Raw genomic sequence first — 18,811 nt, 5'->3', positions numbered from 1 at the left:
TCCTCAGGGTGACGAAGTTTTTCCAGTGGTAGCTACATAAACCCAATGGCCTGGGTGCAACCTCTACCTCTCAGCTCCTGCTTATCAGAAGCTGTGAGGAGGTGCCAAGGGAGAGATCAAGATACACATATCCTCTTCCTTGTATCCTGTCCTTTGAGCAGTTGCTGGTGACTACTCTGAATAGGAATTTCAGTACGGAGAGTCCTCTGGTTTGACCCATTTCTTAAGCTGGGACACTGCTGGGGAGGGAAGCTGGAAGGTATCGACTGAAAATAATAAAAAAAAGCTGAACACTTTCTCACCATGGAAAATATAATGAAAATTCTGGGCTGAGGGAAATCAATGGAAATTGTGCCACTGATCTCAATGAAACCAGAATTTTACCTCAGAAAGCTCAAGACTTATGGACAAATGTTGATCCACAGATTCTACCGGGGCCACAGCTATGTCAATAAAGGTTAAATGGAAAATGTGATAAGGCAGGAACTGCAAATAATACACGGGACATAACTTAGACCAAGTATTAGTATGTATTTATGCACAAGAATAAAAACAGCTTTACAAGTTGAATTGGAAATTTAAACAGAGAAGTTTAACAGCTTTTGTATATTATATTAAATAACCAAAACACCTTTTTCCAAAATTGGTAAAGAATAAATAATATAATTTACAATATGGTACAAAAAATAATCAGTAAGGACAGGCATTCTGCTTTATACATACACTATATAGGTATATTTATAATCTATAAAACAAATTCACATCTCAAACAAGCCAGAAACCTCAGATGATATGGCTTAACTATTATTAAAAGAAACAGCATTAAATTTTGCTGCCAGAACCATAAGCTCTAAAGCAGTTATCATGTTTCAATAATTAATGATAACTTATTGCCGTAGTGCTTGCCAAGGTTTCACTTAGTTAACATTTACAAATTGCTGTGAAATTAAGAGATTCAAAGGTTTGAAAAGGTTAAAAAAAGTGCAGTACTTTCCTTATAAATGCATCTGAAGTCTGAGTGTAAAAAATAAAATGCAACTTAATTTCCACTCTGGGATCTGTGAAGTCAGTGGATGAAACTTTATAGATTACGTYTGATACAAGCTATTTAACTGAATTTAGAAATATAAAGAAGGGTGTCAAGAAAAGGCTAAACAAGACCATATTATAAACAGTTAATATTCCTATGCCTAGTAGATTTAGTGATAAGGGATAAAATGAACTGTGCACTTAATCAGGATGCAACACTCAGCAGACAACCCACTGTTAGCGCACACATGGATACACAGGCAGATCTAATTCTTAGGATGTGGTACTGCTTTTCACCCAGACTGATGATGACAAATACTGAATTTTCTGCCTTTCACCGTGGGGAACTACTCAGAACCTCCTTATTATACATATGGCCACTAAACCAGCATGGGGCAAGCCTACCAGAGGTTTAAAAATAAAACCATTAAAACCTGAAGCCAGGAGCAAGCCTTAGAGCAGCTAACAGCAGAAACAGAGACCAGGTTGTTAGTGTCCATTTGTCCTCTCCAAATGTCCTTCTATGCCTTGAAAATAACAAAGTTATCTTTTCCTTAAAAACAATCCTGCCTGCATTTCACTACCTACTTGCTTCTTGCTTGAGTATCTGTGTGGGATAAGCTGACGTGATTACAGAAGTGAATCTTGTTACTTCTGTTGGGGAAACTGAAATTATTAATATTTTAAAAACATTCTGGATATTACTTAAAAAAAAAGAAGTTACTGATTTATCCCTTGGCAGTCTTGGACACAAAGTGATGATGATCAGCAAGTAAAGCACACCCACCTGAAGTCTGCAACTGGTGGAGTCAGAAGTGCGTTTACATGACTTTTCACATAATAAGGATAACAAATTCCACATCAATGCAAAATTTTCATAATGATCTAAGTTATTTTCAAAATTTTCCCTGATAAGATTTACTTCTCCTGAATGGGCTTTGTTTCTAAAATGCAGTTTGCAGAGCATTACATTTCTGAAATCAGAAGCCAAATACCAAAAGTCTCTGGGAATTGCAAGTCTCAAGAGGCAGGTGGCTGCTAAGAGAATTTGGTATTAAAAAAAAAAAAAAAAAAATCTGTTTTTATAGTAAGAATTTTTAAGAAGCTGATGCTAAACACAGTTTTAACCACAAAAATTTGAGTGCTGAACAAGTACCTCTGTCATTTCCACTTTGCAATGGCAAAGCCTCATGTTCCCAGTCTACTCGCAGAGGTTCAGGATATTAAAATCTTCTGATCTCATGGACACCACTAAAAATAGCCATTATACTGACATTCATTCTACAACATCATTATTCCCCTATGGCAACTGGATGAGCTGAGAAGAGGCAGCCTGTCAGCTCCCCGTATCAGATGGCAGAAACCCACCACACATTCTGATGTACCTTGCCATACAGGTGCAGCAACACGCGCACCTATTCCAGACAACCTAGAGTGAAAATCAGCGTGACAGCCACTCCACTGCCAGCCTGGGGAGAGAGCATGGAAATGGTTGTCAAGGTATATAACCCACTGGAGACCATCAGGCTGATCTTTCAATATTTAGAAGCTTAAGAATAACAGTTCAGATTTTTTTTATACAGCACTTGATTAGAGCGTATCACATCTCCTCCTGCGTCTTGTAATCGATGGCTACAGCTATAGCAAGAGTCCTCTGTTTTTGTCCTGAAAGTTGGAAGGATTTTTGGAGGTACAGTACCTAGGATAAACAGCATTACTAACATGAGAAGCCAAAACTAAGAGGAAACACTCTGGGAAAGACTGAACCAAAATATATCCCAACTTTAAGTAAAACGAAGTTGTAGATGGAGTGACTCTTGAGATTAATGGGTGCCCTCGTCATACCAAGGGGGGACCCTCACAAAATGATACACTTAGCATTCATCTTTCTGACAGCCTTCAACTTTTTATATTCTAGGTTTACATGATCTGCTGATAACTGCAACAGAGTTCTCCAACAGGGCTCAGTAAGGGTAACAGAAAAATAAYGACAGAATAACTTAAGAACTCACATGACATGCAGTAGGAATAGAAAGCTAGCTCATGGGCATGAAAATTCTCCCTTTTTCTGGTACGGACTGTCTTCTTGCTAGTGATACGCACTTGATTCCATGTTCCCTTCATCAGAAAGGAGAATGTAGTAACCTCGCATGTGGGTTTCTTACAGAACGAATCACAGGAATGTCTTCCAAATTCCACTACCTTTAGAGTGAAGTCAACAAACTCTGGGCCACTGAAAAGAAGCATCAGAAAATGTTACAATTTCTCTTAATGATAGAGAGTGCAAGGCAAACTACGTAGCAGTAAAAAGCAAAATCTGCATAAGCAGGGTAAAGTGACTGGGAAAAGGGTGAGCCCAATCAGTGCACTGTGAGCAAGGTTACAAGAAACTCCCAGTCAAATGCTTTGTAAAAGTAGCTAAAGGCAGGTAGAACTACATCCACCAAATATAGTGCAAGTTGGGAAAACGAACCCCTGATAATAGCCTAAGAGATGGAGAAGTTTTGATTATTTATTAACAAACAGCTCTTATATAAAGTTGAGGTTTATACAGGACTAGCCCCTTGGATAAGTTCAGAGCTACCTAAAATAGCCAAGGGACATCCTCTTACTGGAGGAGCAGAGAAGTGCTTAGAAAAGGGGCACAGTAAAAGTATCCTCTCTCAAGACTGGTAGGAAAGGAAATAGGAAAAGTCTCCTGAGTTATAAAGGCAGAATCAAAGGAAAACCAGCTGTAGAGAAAGTAAGTTTAGACTGCTTTGAACCTGCTGAAATCAGGATCTGGGTCTTTCAGATATTAAAACACTACCATTAAATGCATAGGGATTTCATAGAGGGAGTACCAGATCCATTAGTGCCCAGGAGTGACTGTAATGAAAAATGATGCCCTGAGGTACTACAGAGCACCTGGAATTAGCAGGACAAGGAGGAAACAAGGAGGGACTAAGGGATTAAGCTAGGCCTTGACACCTTTCCTTTTATGACACAAGACAGATTTCAACAGTTYTAGCGTTAAAATATTATTTGCATCTATACATTATTCTTTCCTATTTCCTCTCCCAGGAAAATCCTCAGTGACATGCTGTAGCTTGCATTTTTGTGGAGAAAGATGGCAATATATACAGGTTTTGAGCAAAGCCAAGACTAATTATGACAAAGCTTTCCTAGTGATTCCCGTAAGAGCTCTTTTGCAGTGTTTCCTGACTGAAAAAGCAAACATCCTTGAGGGAAAGCAGAAAAACACCCTCCCACTGGTGGGACGAACGGTGAAATGTGATGAAGACTCTCACTTAAAAATGGAGATGAGTACAGTCAGAAGAATGATGACTGCGACACGTGATGGGGTTCAAAAACAGAGGAAACTCCCCAGGGTTCCATGCAATCTGGGAGTAGGGTGAATCAGAGCTCCCCTAGCAAACGAGAAAGCAGGTACGTGCCCTTGCTGGAATGTTCAAACAACAAAACATTGCCAAAGAAAAAAAAATGGTGCATAACAGAGTCATAGCGCGTTTGGAGAGAGTGCAACAAACTTCAGTTTGACCGATCCATAAAAAGAGTGCCAACTAGGACGTTTCAAGATGCAAAATGCTTTCCATACCCTGCCCCCCCCTTCTCCGCAACTTCAGTATGAATCCCAAATCATAGCATTTTGATTACTACACAAAAAATAATTCATGTAGGGGAGCTTCTGGCAATACCCTTTCTGCTTGAGCTGCTTCTTCCCAGGCCATTCCCCAGTACAAGTCCAGGACATAAACCTGCCATCTTATATCACTGATGCAGGGGACACATCATTTCCTACAATACTATTCCACGTTTTGTTGTTCCGAGCATATTGCACATTCCAGGACTTGCAAGTACTTCTTCAGATCTTCGAAGACAATGCTGCTCTTTTAGAAAGATGGTACAGCTGAGCCTCAGCTGCTTCTCCACAACCTGCCCCTGCTGTGATCCAGCGTTGCAAGTTCCACCGTAGCTGAACAGTCTCCACTAGCCTGTTGGTCTCGTGTGCTCACTGTGAGAGATCTCCAATAGGGGGACCACCACCACCTCCATCAAACAGAATTTCCCTCCGGGTGGGCTCAGGTATGGATAGCTCCTGGGCAAGGTCATTAAAACGAGATATGTAATCTATGCTATTCTCATTCATCATGCAAGCCAGCTGGGAATCCACCACCTAGAAAACAGGTAAGAGAAAAGAGCAGTCACGTATCAGCAGAGATTTATCTTGCTTTATCTGAGTTAGAGAATAGTTCCTATCTGTGGGTTAATGGGAGCCTCTCAAGATACTGCAGTCTGAATGGGCCTTACCCACACAGCATTACAACTACTCCTTAATTCAGCATTAAGATGCACTTTCAGAGACACTGATCAAAAACTGTTTAGATAATGCATCTTATGTACATAACTGTGTTTGAAAAGAAAACTTGATTCTGCAGGACAACAAAATTCTTTCAAAATTCTCCCTTCATTAAAGCCGATGACACTTGCTTCCTCTACAGACTCCTACACAAACCCACATTTGCCACAACAGCAACAAAATACTGCGGCTGCTCTGGTGTGCCTAAAATGGTGGCTCACCCTATTTTCCTCTGAAGGCAGTTTGTTAGATCAAGGGCTCCAGTACCATTTAAAGTCCACACAGATTATCATACACTTCTTTAATTAACACACATACTACTTAACAGATTCTTGTCAATAAAAGTAAGCAGAATCTTCCTATTTAACCCTGGAAGTGGAGCTGTGTGTGAAGTCTGGACCTGCCAAAGCCACATTAAATCAGCATTAATTTGCTGCAGCTTCTAGTTACAAGGTGTGTAGAGAAGTTCCTTATCAATATCCAGAGGGCAAAGGAGGAATGGCTTTTTCCTTTCCTCATGGCACAGCCCCTGTGGAGTTACAATGTAGCCTTATGTTATGTTGAGCCAATGACTGTAAATGATAAGATAATTTAGGTTACAAGGGAGATTAAGAGGTCTCTAATCCAACCTCACAATGAAAAGGTTTTTCTTTGCATCGAGTCAGAGCATCCCACATTTCAGTTTACATGTTTCCTCTCTTCCTCCYACCACATAACACTGTGAAGGGCCTGGCTCCCTCTTCCTGATAACTTCCCTGCAGGTACTGGATGGCTGCTATGAGGTTCCTCCTACCCCCCCGAAGCCTTCTCTTCTCTGGCTGAACAAGACAGTACGCTCAGCCTCTCCTCACCAGGCAACTGCTCCAGTCCCCTGACCATCCTGGTGGCCCTCTACTGAACTTTCATCCATTTATCCATGTCTTTCATGGACTGGGGGCTCAAAACTGGAAGCAATATTCTAGATAGGGTTTTACAACTGCTGAATAGAAGAGGATAATTGCTTTCCTCGATCTACTGGCTGTGCTGCTGTTAATACAGCCCAGGATGCTGCTGGCCTTCCTTGCTATCATAACACACTGATGGCTCTTGTTTAGCTTGCTGTCTACCAAGACCCACCATGTACTTCTCAGCAGAGCTGTTTCCCATCCAGTCAGTCCCCAGCCTGTACTGCTGCCAAGGGTTATTCCTTCTGAGATGCAAGATCTTGCATTTCTCCTTGCTGAATTCCATAATGTTCCTGGTGGGACATCCCTCCAACCCGTCTAGGTCCCTTTAAAAGTCAGCCCTGCCCTCGAGGACATCGGAGCCTTAGTAACTGCTGGTCTCCACTCTACCTCTGCGAATGATTTCAAAACAAAGGATAATTCTACCTACAGAGAAAATAATTCAGCAATATGGGGCCTTCTGCCATTCTTTCAGGTAACTTAGCATCAACCATTTCCTGATTCTTCCTCCTGGGCCTATTTACTTTTCCTACCAGCCCTGCAACTGCAGCTGCATCAGTATTAATCCTTTTCTCATCCTGCCTCTATAAAGCAGGACACACAAAACAGAAGGCTTAAAACTCTCAGTCAAAACAACGCTTATGTCCAATAAGGCAAGCATGACCTCCCCCATCAAAAAGAACATGGGTCAAAGGTGCTCACCACAGTTTCATGTAGCAGCTCTGCTGCAATATATCCTCACATCATTTTGTGTCTTTTAATTAAGACCCTGTTTTGCTAAGCTACAGTGCAGATGTCAAGCACCTCTGCTTTAAGGCAGGACAATCTCAAGAAGGTATGATAAATAATATGCAATAACACTGCACTAAAAAAGAAGGAAAGACAGCTGAATGTAATTTATTCACATACCTCTGCTACATCTGCCAGAGACCGTGATACAAAAGAGTCGCGTGAGTTTCCATCCAGAAGGCTAGGTCCTAGTAAGGAGGTGCCACTGGCAGTTCCAACAGGAGTTGGCAACATTTTTCGGCCTTTCTCAGGGGAGATGAAACTTGCTATAAAGAACAGGCATATCAGTAAGTCACTGCACTCAGTGTTTGCAACTGAGAGGTCAAAGAGAACAGGGAAATAGAAAATGAAGGACAACTATTTCTTCTGTCTCCTGAAAGATATGTGTTACCAGCATGAACGCCTTCAGCAGGCTGCTAAGAGTATGAAGAGCCCCATTACACTGGCACCATCAAGTGTTAGCTTACAGAACTCTCAGACAAACCCAGTGATCTCATCTCTTTGAGATTATGCTCACCAAGCACAGAATGAAGCCTATGTTCCAACAGCAGAGCCAAGGGCATCTTATCACTTTGGCAGAACAGCCAAAACATCTCAACCTAACTGATGAGTCAGGCTCCAAGCAGACTACAAAGAAGTGCCAAGGAATTATTTGCCCCAGGGTATAGGCTCTTGCCCCACTCTAGCGACAGGATCATTTCAGGAATGGACTTGCAAAGAGAAAGAAAGCACATACAAGACAAAAGTGTTACAAGGCAAAGCAAGAAACATAGGGAAAAAAATCTACAAAAGTCCTGCTGAATTTCCTATTTTTCAAAAGATTCACTTCTAATAAACAGGGTTTTTTTTCGAAACAGAAGAGCTTTTTTGTTGCAGTTCTTTGCATACAGATACTTACAAAACAAGCTACTGAGAGACGAGTCTGTGGAGTCATTGGGGTACCACTGGGGATCATGGCTGGGAGAGGCAATCCAGTTCTGCTGAGGACTACTGGATGGGGATGGAAGACTTTTAGAGCTGTCACTGCCATTCAGCTTTGCAGGAGAGAGAGAAACACCTTCACCTGTAAGCCAATGTCAGGAATCACTGATTCAGTCAATGTAGTAAAGTTACAGGACACTGCACTGATTTTTTTTTTWWAAAAATCCCATAAAACTACATACATCAGAAGAGAGAGGCCACCAAAAATTATCTTTCCAATAGATATTAAAAAAAAAATCCAATAACTGTTTCTTAGAAGTTTATGCTAACATCTAAGATGATAGTAATTTTTTTGAAAATTATTAATAGGAAGAGTTTAGCTAGCTCAGACTTACTGTATTGACCAGAGCTGATAGCTATTTCAATGATAGAATCACTGATCTGAGTGGCAGGTTCTCCTTGAGAGAGCACATCTTCAGGTGGTCCGGGCAGAGAAATATCCAAGAGAGCAGAGACATTGGGAGGAGAGAGACGGGTACTGGAAGCCTCTGATGAGGGAAGTGGAGGGGTGGAAAGACCATTCTGGAGAGGAGTCTTGGTTAGTTCTGACAGAGAAAGGACTGATGTGCCCTGTTGCAGAAACAGATAATTCCTAAGTTTATGAAAGACTTAGATACATGTCTGAAAAATGACAGCTTGCATCCTAAACATCAGATTAATATCAGATTTTTAAAAAAAGGACTAGCAAATTATATTCTTAATGTTCTTTGTTCATAGATCCAAAAACTCTTGGAAGTGTTTTCCTTCTCATCTAGACATRAAAGATTAGTTGGGTCCACATTTTGAATATCATACTAACACATGGAAATTGCATTATTTCTGAAAATAATATCTGTAAGCATAAACAAATATTCCTCATCCTATATCCTGCTGATCTGTCTGAAAACACATGAGTTTAACATACCAAAGAACATTTAATTTAACCTACATAACAGAAACAAGCACTCATACATAGCAACAGAATTAACATGTTTTTTGGGGGAATTTACAAGATAGTTCTTAAGAATTAAGGATTACATTTGCCTTTATATAGACAAGAACTCTACAAATACTTAAATAAGATAAATATTTTAAAAGGTTAACTCACTTTTCTGTATAGCTAGACTTGCTGAAAATCAATCTTTTTTTTTCTTAAGGAATTTTGGTTCTAATTCCTCGTCATAAAACTCTGTCGGAATTTTATCTGATGTAGTCCACACAAAGCAATCTTGAGAGWTGGAACCAGAACCTAAGACTGCCCTACCTTAAATAAATACCTAGGTAAACGTCCTGACACAAGTGCTATAAAATTTTCCTCACTTTTATGCTCTTGGTCACATTAGTTTTACCTTTTTTGCACAACCTTATCACAGGAAAAGTGGAAAGTGCTTCTATTAAAACAAACAAACAAACTGTATTCTGAGTGCTAATTAGCTAACACGAGGTCCTGGATCCCACTGGAGAAGGAAGGTGGGGACAAGATGACAAGACTCTTAGAACTTATGTGCTACTACACTTACAGTTTAAATATCTACATCTTATTGGATCTAATGTTAAAAAAAAGGGATTCTTTTAAGAGGATGCAGGCATTACAATCATGCTTTTAGTCTTAATTTTCCTTCTTCAGCAAGCAGGGCTGCCAGTTCCTGAAATCTTTCTTTGTGGTGTTTATAAATGCTTTGCTACATTCCTATCCCAAATTCCTCCACTGGATCAAGCATTAAGTAAGATTTGTTCATCCTTCAGAGATCAGAGCCTGTCAGCTTCATTTTGCTCTTTTACAGAGAAATAAATGTAAGCAGCTTTCTTGTATTTTGTTCTTTAAATTCCATCAAATGTTAGAGATTTCCACTTCCACAAAACGTAACAACGGTATACAGTAATCTAGGATCAAGGGCCTCTAACTGGTTTTCAAACTATTCTCCATTTCATACAGCTGTTCTTTCAACACATACTCTACCTGGAAGCCATCAGGAACTGCCTCCTGCTGCTCATGCCGTGTTGGCAGGCTGATGAATGGAACCCGACACCCAGTGCCTGAGCCCTAGAGAAGCACAATAGGCATTATGTGAGTGACCTAACTTTACATGAGGCTCTGCAAATACAGCTGGGGCTGTAAGAGGCAAGTGCACATCACTGTTTATGCATGCTTTGTCTATATAGCCTGCCTTTCAAAATGGTCTACATCAGATTCTGTCCCTCAAATGATATTGTTTCTTTTTGAATCCAGATTCTGGATGGCCAGCTTCCATTGGCTCACCRATGAAAGCTGCTTTACAGCATGGAAATTTGCTATCCTGTGCAATGATGATTTGATCCCTCAACCCCTAAATGCATAATACCCAACACAGATTGGGCTCACCATGACRAGAACATCTAACAACAAACCCCAGGAGAAAGCTTACTGAAGAGTCATTAATAATATGKCTTTTTACACAGTGAAAGAACAGGATGCTTAACTACTTCAAAAAGCAAGCTCAAGAGACACTGACCTCCACGGTGGTGAGGGACCCTCCATTCTGATGTGCTACGGTTGACTCCTGCCCTGTTACCACTGCGGTCACTCCGTCTGGTGACAGTGGAGATACACCTGACAAACCATCTGCATCCAGAACAGGCAAAGGGCTACCAGGGATAATACCGGCACTTTTAGCTGCCAAATCAATAGCACCTTTTACGAAACAGAAAGAAAAACACATTAGAAGCCTTTTCTTCACACAATTACTTTRTTGTGACTCTTTTCAAAGATCATTTTAAAAATATTGGCCAGATAGCCAAAATTTAACAAATGCAAAAGGCAAAAATGGTCATTATCTGATCAGCTATGTCAGCTTTTTCTTTTTAGAAAGGATAACATTTCTTTCAGCTGAATGTTTGTAACTTTTCTGCCTTGCTCCAATACATTACCAAGTATATAAAAACAGTTTGGAGAAATATCCCTGTTCTTTTACCCCTTTCTCTCCTCTACCAGTAACATCTACACCTCTTAATAATGTTCAGATAAAAAAGTAATAGTTGTTGGTTATAACATTTCTAGAAACTTCCAAAGATTTACCAGAGGAACTATAAATATAAAATAACCTTATTTTGTTATCTTGTGTCTAGAAGCCATTTAGCCTCAATATACAAMTTTATCTAGTTGCAGGGTCAAGCCCCTCCAGATCTTTTAAAATCCAGTTAAAACATCTGAATGCCTTCCTGTGGCAGTGAATTCTCCAAGCCTATTATAAAACATAGAGCTATTCACTGTTTTCAACTCACTAACCATCCTAATTAAGGGACATACTCTTTTGTTGTGAGACAGTATCTGGTGTTTGTTTTTTTCCTAATACAATGGCAATCTTTTCCTTGTAGTATCTCATGCTAGCAGATAGGCTGCTTACCAGTTTCTTTCAAATATGTTGCAACCTCTTCTCAGAAGAGCCTTACAATAAAATGTGACACAAGTRTGGAATTTCAGTCACGTATTCTAAATCCTTGCTTTTCCCGTGGGTCAGACACAGCAAAGGAACCTAGTTTGAACTGTTCCACCACTGATTGCTCCCTTTTTCCAGCCACATAAAGSCACAGAAAGTAGGACATCAGTAATATTGCACTATTTTCTTTCCTTTAATTTCAAAARGCACTAATGGTTCATACTTAGGAAAGCGAAACCAACAATGTAACATCATGTAGATCAGGACAAACTGCAACTCCCATTCTATTTCAGGAAAAACTTACTAGACAGATGGTTGGTAGCCTGTGTTGGAAGAACCTTCGGCACGATGGGACGAGAAACAGCRGCTTTATTCAGTGAGGACTGGATTGGCCGAAACGAACCTCTCCCTAGGGTGAAGCGTTAAATAACTCTCAGGCAAATGAGATCTAACATCATTAAAACAGAGTACAACACAGTTCAATGGAAGCAAAACAAATTCCAAGCAGCAGTGAGCTGCAGGAATGCAAATAGTGGAGACAATGATGAAGCAGACGTGAAATAGTAATAAGAGCTAACCAATGCCCTACCACAAAAAAATGCAACTGCAGCTGTTGATGTGTGATTGCAGCTGCCTTCATTATTTTCAGTGAAGATAAACTTTAACCTCTAATGTTGATTTTTAGATTAAGGCTGAGATGACAGGTAACTTGTACTATCATTGTACTTAAGCAGGAAAGGACAAGTGGGTAGTATACTAACTATACTGCATGACTGTACAGTATCTCAGATACTAAGAAAAGTTCAGTATGAAATCTAGACAATAATTACACTCCATAGAAAAATACTCATATCTCGGTATTTTCTTCCAAAATTTTGTCTCCTTGCAGAGAGCTCCAGAGTACTGAAAGCAGGAAAGAGTGAGAAACAGAAGAAAAAAATCCCTATTACAATCACAACGTCCATAACAATGATCCAGGAGCACTATCCTATCATCCTGTAGGAAGTTACTCAACMAAACAGTATATGACTTCGTGGTTTTGAAAGGGTATTTTCCTCTTTTCAAAAATCTTTCCTTTGTGCAGCATTCCGAGACACTTTCCAATTGCTCTCATGGCAGCATAAAAGTGATGGAAGATACGCAGACTYACCTGTTATGGATGAGTTGGATAAGATAGAAAAGGAACAGACATGCTGGGACGGATTTCCAGATGGCCTAGGGAGCAGCGTTCTCTGTGTGAGAGAGGCAACAATAGACAAAACATATTTAAACACAGCACAGAGGGTAAAGYTGGTCTTCTAGAGTTTAGAAGTTCATGAGCAAACTTAAGGATGGGGTCTAGACTGTATCTTCCATTCATCTTCCATTGCAACTAAACAAGTGTGAATTAATAACTTATGAGACAGCAACATGTACTTCRGAGTTTTTAAAAGAAATGACATTGCACAGAGCAGAGTATCTCACTACCTAAAAATAATTTGTACGTAACTTCTGGGCAGATCATAGATTCTATTCTCAGACCAGGAGAGATCAAAGGCTGTGTTAGAACTTTATAACCTTTTTTTCCCCAAGGAAGTTTCCATTATCTTGTTTCTAATCCATCTTGTGTATGTTCTCCACCTGCTACAAATCTCTTTGAAAAGTTTGTGGTTTAACAGTGGCATCTGCCTTTTTGCTGGGATCATCAGAATGGTCTAAGGGAGGTTAATACCTGCTTAAAGTGAAATTTGGTAACAGGCTGCCTCCTTCTTAAATCTCTTTCGGAAATCCTAATTTGTTTTGTAAATCAGTGTTCCTTCAAACAGAGTATGTTGCGTTCCTTCAAACAAGAGTATGTTTTCTTTCACTACACTGTCCATTCCCACCCCAACTGCACAGCAATTAGTGAGTAGGAAGCAGGAAAAACTATCTAACTGGAGATCTTGTTGCAGTAACAGTGACAGAYGAGTACACCAGACACACACGTTGCTTGTGTGTCAGTACCAGGAGGGGCCAAACAGCAGAACCTGTTTTCAGACGAGGAGCTTCACCCTGCCCCCCAAGCTGTCTCATGCACTGGGTTACTAGTGTTCTTGACACTCCTCACGTAGGGAATATATCAGGGCTGCTTACAATACAGGCTAAAACATTTGTTTCTTCAGATGCTCAGGTTTACTTTTCCAATGGATGTATGAGGGAAGTTCAGTTTTTTAGCTCAGTTAGGCCCAAGTCACGATTAACCTAACTGTTATCTATTTAGGATGCACAACAGCCATTCCACATCGCAAATTTTTCTGACCTGTACTACCAATGGCTTCCGCAAGTGTCTGTTCCGTAATTTCCTTGGCTTTGGCAAGAAGAAGTCTGACTGCATCTACAGAGTAACAGAAAATGCATGAGCAAGTATTTTAAACACCCAGACACAGAACAAATTATACCCCCAAACTCCATTCTCCAATAAAAAAAAGCTGTAACTATATACTAAAATACTGTGTTTTGTTTCAGACTGTAAATTATTCTTTCCAAAACTACCTTTAGATTAAAAACACCTCATTTTGATGCTCCCACATTGACACAGATATTCTAACCAAAAGCTGCTCGAAGTCATAGTCTAGTAAAAGCCAACCCTCACGGGATATGCAAGCCACATCTCCCTTAACTAAAAATGAATACTTCGGCTCATTTCCCATACCTTCTGCTAGAGTAGGAAAGCGTTCCACTGTGAATATGTATTTTTTTTTCCTATATTATTGAGACAAAGCTTTCTCGCAAAGAAGCCGTTTCACTGCTTAACTATTATAGCTTGGTGTGATGCTGTTATTCAGATTTTATCTATAAAATAAATATCAGCTAAATCTCAGCAATAAGGACATATTAAAATTCATTGCACAAGAAGACAGATATCAGGTTTTTTAAACGTGGCAAAAATATTTTGCTGGAGCAATTTAATTAGCAGAGTGAACCAGTTTAATCAGGCAGTGTGATAGCATTCAGGCCTGAAGAGGTGGTGTCACTTCAAAGCCCAATTATATGATCAAAATCTGACAAATCTCATCAGATATAATGCCATCCTTGAACATCACTAGAAGCATGGCTTTACAAAGAAGCCAGCGCTTTCTGTTGAACCCCAAAAATCCCATAATTCCTACTGGACGCTGGCTCAGGCGCAGCTTTTGTTCACTGGTCTCACTTACACTGATTGTGTCCAAGTGCTGCCGGAAGGTCAATTCTGCTTCTTTACTAGGCAAGAACAGTTTCCCATGGCGGCTGTTGGGTGGTAGAGTTGTAGGAACTGCAAAGAGTCCACCATCTGCATCAGCACTTCCAGAACTTGAAGGACCAGCCACCAAGAGAGGTCTAGGGAGGTTTCTCAAACCTAGAAGATTTTAAAAGCATTTAAATGAAGCAAAACTGACAAACAAACAAACAGAAATTTAGTAACTGAAGGACRAGACTGAGAACTGGGACTTATGGATTCTGGCTCTGCCACCATCTGTTTGTCATCTTACACAAACCATGAAACGGAATACTTAATGTTTCCCACATGTAAATTGACAGTGTGTACCTTCTTCACAAGGACACTGCAAACATTTACTTGCCTTGAAATCCTTGGATGAAAGGGGTTAAATGCAATTTCACACTACTAAAGAAACTAGAGCGTAGGAACCCAATTTTGAGCCACACACAGACTGTGTTAACCAGCTTATCTGTTCAGTTTGTAGAAATATTCGAGTGCCCTTCCCTAACACTAAACAAATTATAGGTGCATTTGATCCACTCCTTTTGTAGGGGAAGATAAGATAGACACAGACTCATTCTACAATCTTTACATGTCACTTAGACTTATTTTTCCAAGTGTGGTAAYTCAAATTGTAACCCCCATAAAATGATTCTGGTGACAGAGAAATCTGAGAGCAGAGACCAGTTTACCAAAAATACCTTCCCAAAGATAGACTATCTGAGTAATATATACTGCACTCGGAAATAATGGTATGTGGTCCGACTAAAAGAATTCCATTTACACTTTTCTTTAAAAAGAGAAATGTATTAACTTACAGCAGTGTGCCTGCTCTGTAGGAATCCAATCAGGCTGAAAGCCAGTATTACTAGTGCATCATCCTGAGATAACAAGGAAGCACACCTCTCTTCCGTAGAAGCACGTACTCTTTAAGTGTTATACTAGGTTTCATTACAATAGACAAAAATAGCTGTCTTCACGCTCCAAAATAATGAAAGATCCACAACTGATACTGTACTGCAGCCTCTACAGCTGGGCTGGAGATCTCAGTTGGGAGGCAGCAGGCACCTGGCTCACCCAGAGGTTGCAAAGGTAAAGCATACAGTGATGCTGCACAAGCCTGGTCCACCCTCTTGCAAATACAGGTAGTACACAACACTTTATTCAAGAAGTGTTTTAAAGAGCAWGAAGTTTTATTTGCCTAATAAACAAATGTGGAGGCCTTATTATCCCTATTTTAAAGATGAAAGGCTGACAGAAGCACTGTGGGTTGGGTCCATGGTTAAATGAAGAAATTTCCACCTCCACTCTACTGCTCTCAACACTGCTCAGTTGTTCCAAGGCTCGTTAAAAYTGCAGTGAGCCAAAGGACCTAAAATAAATCTGATTTGTAATTTGAAATGATAAAATCAATTAATGCAGAATAGCAAAAATATTAGGGCCTCCTCCCCGAACAGGAGTTAAGGAGAATTGTTAAAGGGAACACAATTTTTTTTTCTCAAAAAATGCACTAAATGATTCACTGTAGAAAGTAAGGAAACGCAATACAATAGAAGCAACTMAAATTATGTAATGATATTTTAAGTATTACGGTCATTTTGCATCACAGCTGTTGTTCTGCTCTTTTCTAAATCTCCTTGCATGATTCTTCTTATCCTCTTTTCTGTCTCCTCAGATAGCCACGTGGCTTTTGTGAAGCTGTCAATTTGCTAACCCTTTCAATTATTCTGGGGTAACCAAACTTATCCTCTAATCATTATTTTCTACTGGGAAGGCCAAATCAATTTATTTTTAATTAAAAAAAGACAAAAAAAAAAAGAAAAAAAGTAGTTAGCTAGACAAACTCAGGACCAAATTCTATGAGGAAACCCAAATAAAAGTGACCTAGAAGTTTGCCTTCTGATAAACAAACTACTGTAGTCTTTTAATAGCATCGCATGTGAGGACGCAAAGAAGCTTTATAATTACTGTATACTAAAGGCTAAAATCCAGACCACAATCAATTCATTTCCAAATTCTGAACACTTTCACAATGGCTGATAAATRGGATTCAGCAGGTCTAACAGTAAAACAGAACGTAGGGCTTGGGTATCAGTCTGACATGCTGGAATGCCATTACAGGARGCCAAAGCTGAGTGTATTACCCCAGGCAGAGCTGCTGAGGTGCAAAACCAATAAGCTAGGTAGAAGGCTGTATTAAACACATTTTTATTGCTCTTCTGTTCAAGCCAAACAGCTCAGCTGAAGCCAACTTGGCTCTCTCYGACTTGTACTGCACAAAAGCAGGAATACATACTCTACATTTGTCACTCCCTGATTTTACATGTAAGACTGTGTTTCATTATAAAACACAYAATCTTCTGTTAAACCCTAACAGTATACAACTCTACTTATTTTGATGCAGTGATGCACCTTACAAAGATTAATACAGACAATTATATTTGCTTTCGAATAAATGTACGTCTGCACCAACAAGACAGGTGTGCCTACTTCCAGGGGATCAGATATAAAGTATTTTTATCTTCTTGCTGGTTCTGTCTGGTATTCTCAGTTGATGATCCTTATCCTTACTTCAGAAATAATTCTGAAGGCATTAGGGGAAATATAAAGTACAATCTCATTAAAATGAACAAGCTGCAAATAAAGGAAGTTTGATTTTACTCCTGAATCTGATTTAAGAAGATATACCCTCCTGGCTTGCCTGCCTCACAGAAATGTAAGGATTTCTACATTTTACCTATTAAATTATTGGTCTCTTTACTAGAAATTTAAGCAAGTGTGTTCTCTGCAAGTAAGTGCAATGAAGCTTTAAACAGATATGAAAGAGCTATAACACCATTTTAAAATGAAAACCACACAGAGCACCAACTAAGGTGTTTCACAGCACTGGTTAAATTGCTTATGGTCCATTGCTCCTTACAGCACGGGTGTGAACAGCATATGGATGGCAATTGTTCCCAGGAACTCTAACACTTCCACTGATTTTTTTAAAGTCATAAAACATTTGCTGGCAAACGCAACTGGCTGAAGAATGGAACTGAAATTCTTGATCCGCATGGCTGAGGCTCACAAATTACCTCAGCTGTACCTTCTGGTAGAAAAAAGAAGGTAGTTCATAACAATCATTCAGTATTTCAGCAGAATGGCAGAGAAAATTTTCATTAAAATATTATTTTAATCAGCAAACCTTGACCAATACATTCATTGTCTAGCCCTATAAGCCTTCAGTCTCTTGAGATGCCTTACCCCACAGCAGTCACTTCCTAAGAAGAGCCAGCATCTCTGCAAGACTGACTTGGCAGAATGTTTTCTGGATTGTAAATTGTATTAATAACATGGATTGATTTTTAAGATTTAGAGAAGTACTGAATTTATGACAACCCTAAACCAAATTGACAGTATAATATTTAGGAACTCTCATTCTCCAASAATTATGGACAAAAACAGTAATGTGGCGTATAATTTGGTACAGTTTCCCAAACACTGATACAATGTACTAATGGTCTGATTTGTTGAAGTGAGTTTTTATGAACGTTCACCTGAGGAGCTGGAAGCGGCACTGGGAGAAAAAGTCTTGTTGTTGCGAAGGGCAGACTGGTTTCGTGCACAACCTGGACTCCTGGTGCTGATGGCAATCACCTTTCCTGGAGGAGTCAGTGCCTGCTCCTCTTGAGCAGGCTTTATAGGTGACGTGGCAACAGAGCTCATCTCAGGGGTCTAAAAAKGCAAGGATATGAATTGAATATAATATTTTACTGTTACAATAAATGCACTGTTAAACCTATTGGCTGCTTAGGGAGCCTTAGAAGAAAAAGAAATATCATCTTATTATAGTATGTTTAAGTCCTCTAACCACTGCTTCTGTGTATGARGGGGCAGTGTGGAAGGTTGTAATTCTTTCCCTGTGTATTTGGCGGTGTTAAGTATCATCAGTTTATATTASAGCATCAGATACCAGATCATCATCATCATTCCACATGCTTCACAGTGTGCTGGACCATCCCAGACAACCCCTCTCCCACCAAGCACCACAGTAGAGGGGAGGACAAGGATTTGCCGTAGTACCAAAAAAGGGACTGCTTTCAAATTCGATGGG

At 39.8% G+C, this 18,811-nt stretch overlaps 1 protein-coding gene across 4 annotated transcripts in view; it reads right to left on the bottom strand.

Annotated features, from left to right (window-relative positions):
- Positions 1-511: 511 nt before the first annotated feature.
- Positions 512-18,811, bottom strand: part of CRAMP1 (cramped chromatin regulator 1) — a 51,020-nt gene continuing 32,720 nt past the window's right edge. For all 4 annotated transcript variants that reach the window (XM_085315660.1, XM_085315663.1, XM_085315661.1 and 1 more), the window contains 11 exons: positions 18,255-18,432; positions 14,672-14,853; positions 13,777-13,851; positions 12,649-12,730; positions 11,803-11,907; positions 10,575-10,753; positions 10,043-10,126; positions 8,439-8,673; positions 8,021-8,185; positions 7,243-7,388; positions 512-5,206 (listed from right to left, as the gene is read on the bottom strand). In XM_085315660.1, the coding sequence (XP_085171786.1) occupies positions 5,042-5,206; positions 7,243-7,388; positions 8,021-8,185; positions 8,439-8,673; positions 10,043-10,126; positions 10,575-10,753; positions 11,803-11,907; positions 12,649-12,730; positions 13,777-13,851; positions 14,672-14,853; positions 18,255-18,432 (1,596 nt within the window). In that variant the 3' untranslated portion in view covers positions 512-5,041. The remainder of the gene's footprint in view (positions 5,207-7,242; positions 7,389-8,020; positions 8,186-8,438; positions 8,674-10,042; positions 10,127-10,574; positions 10,754-11,802; positions 11,908-12,648; positions 12,731-13,776; positions 13,852-14,671; positions 14,854-18,254; positions 18,433-18,811) is intronic.

The sequence above is a fragment of the Rhea americana genome, unplaced genomic scaffold (genome assembly GCF_003343005.1).
Source record: "Rhea americana isolate MKP2758 unplaced genomic scaffold, rheAme1 scaffold_433, whole genome shotgun sequence".
Taxonomy (NCBI): domain Eukaryota; kingdom Metazoa; phylum Chordata; class Aves; order Rheiformes; family Rheidae; genus Rhea; species Rhea americana.
This window is presented reverse-complemented; position numbering and strand designations above follow the sequence as displayed.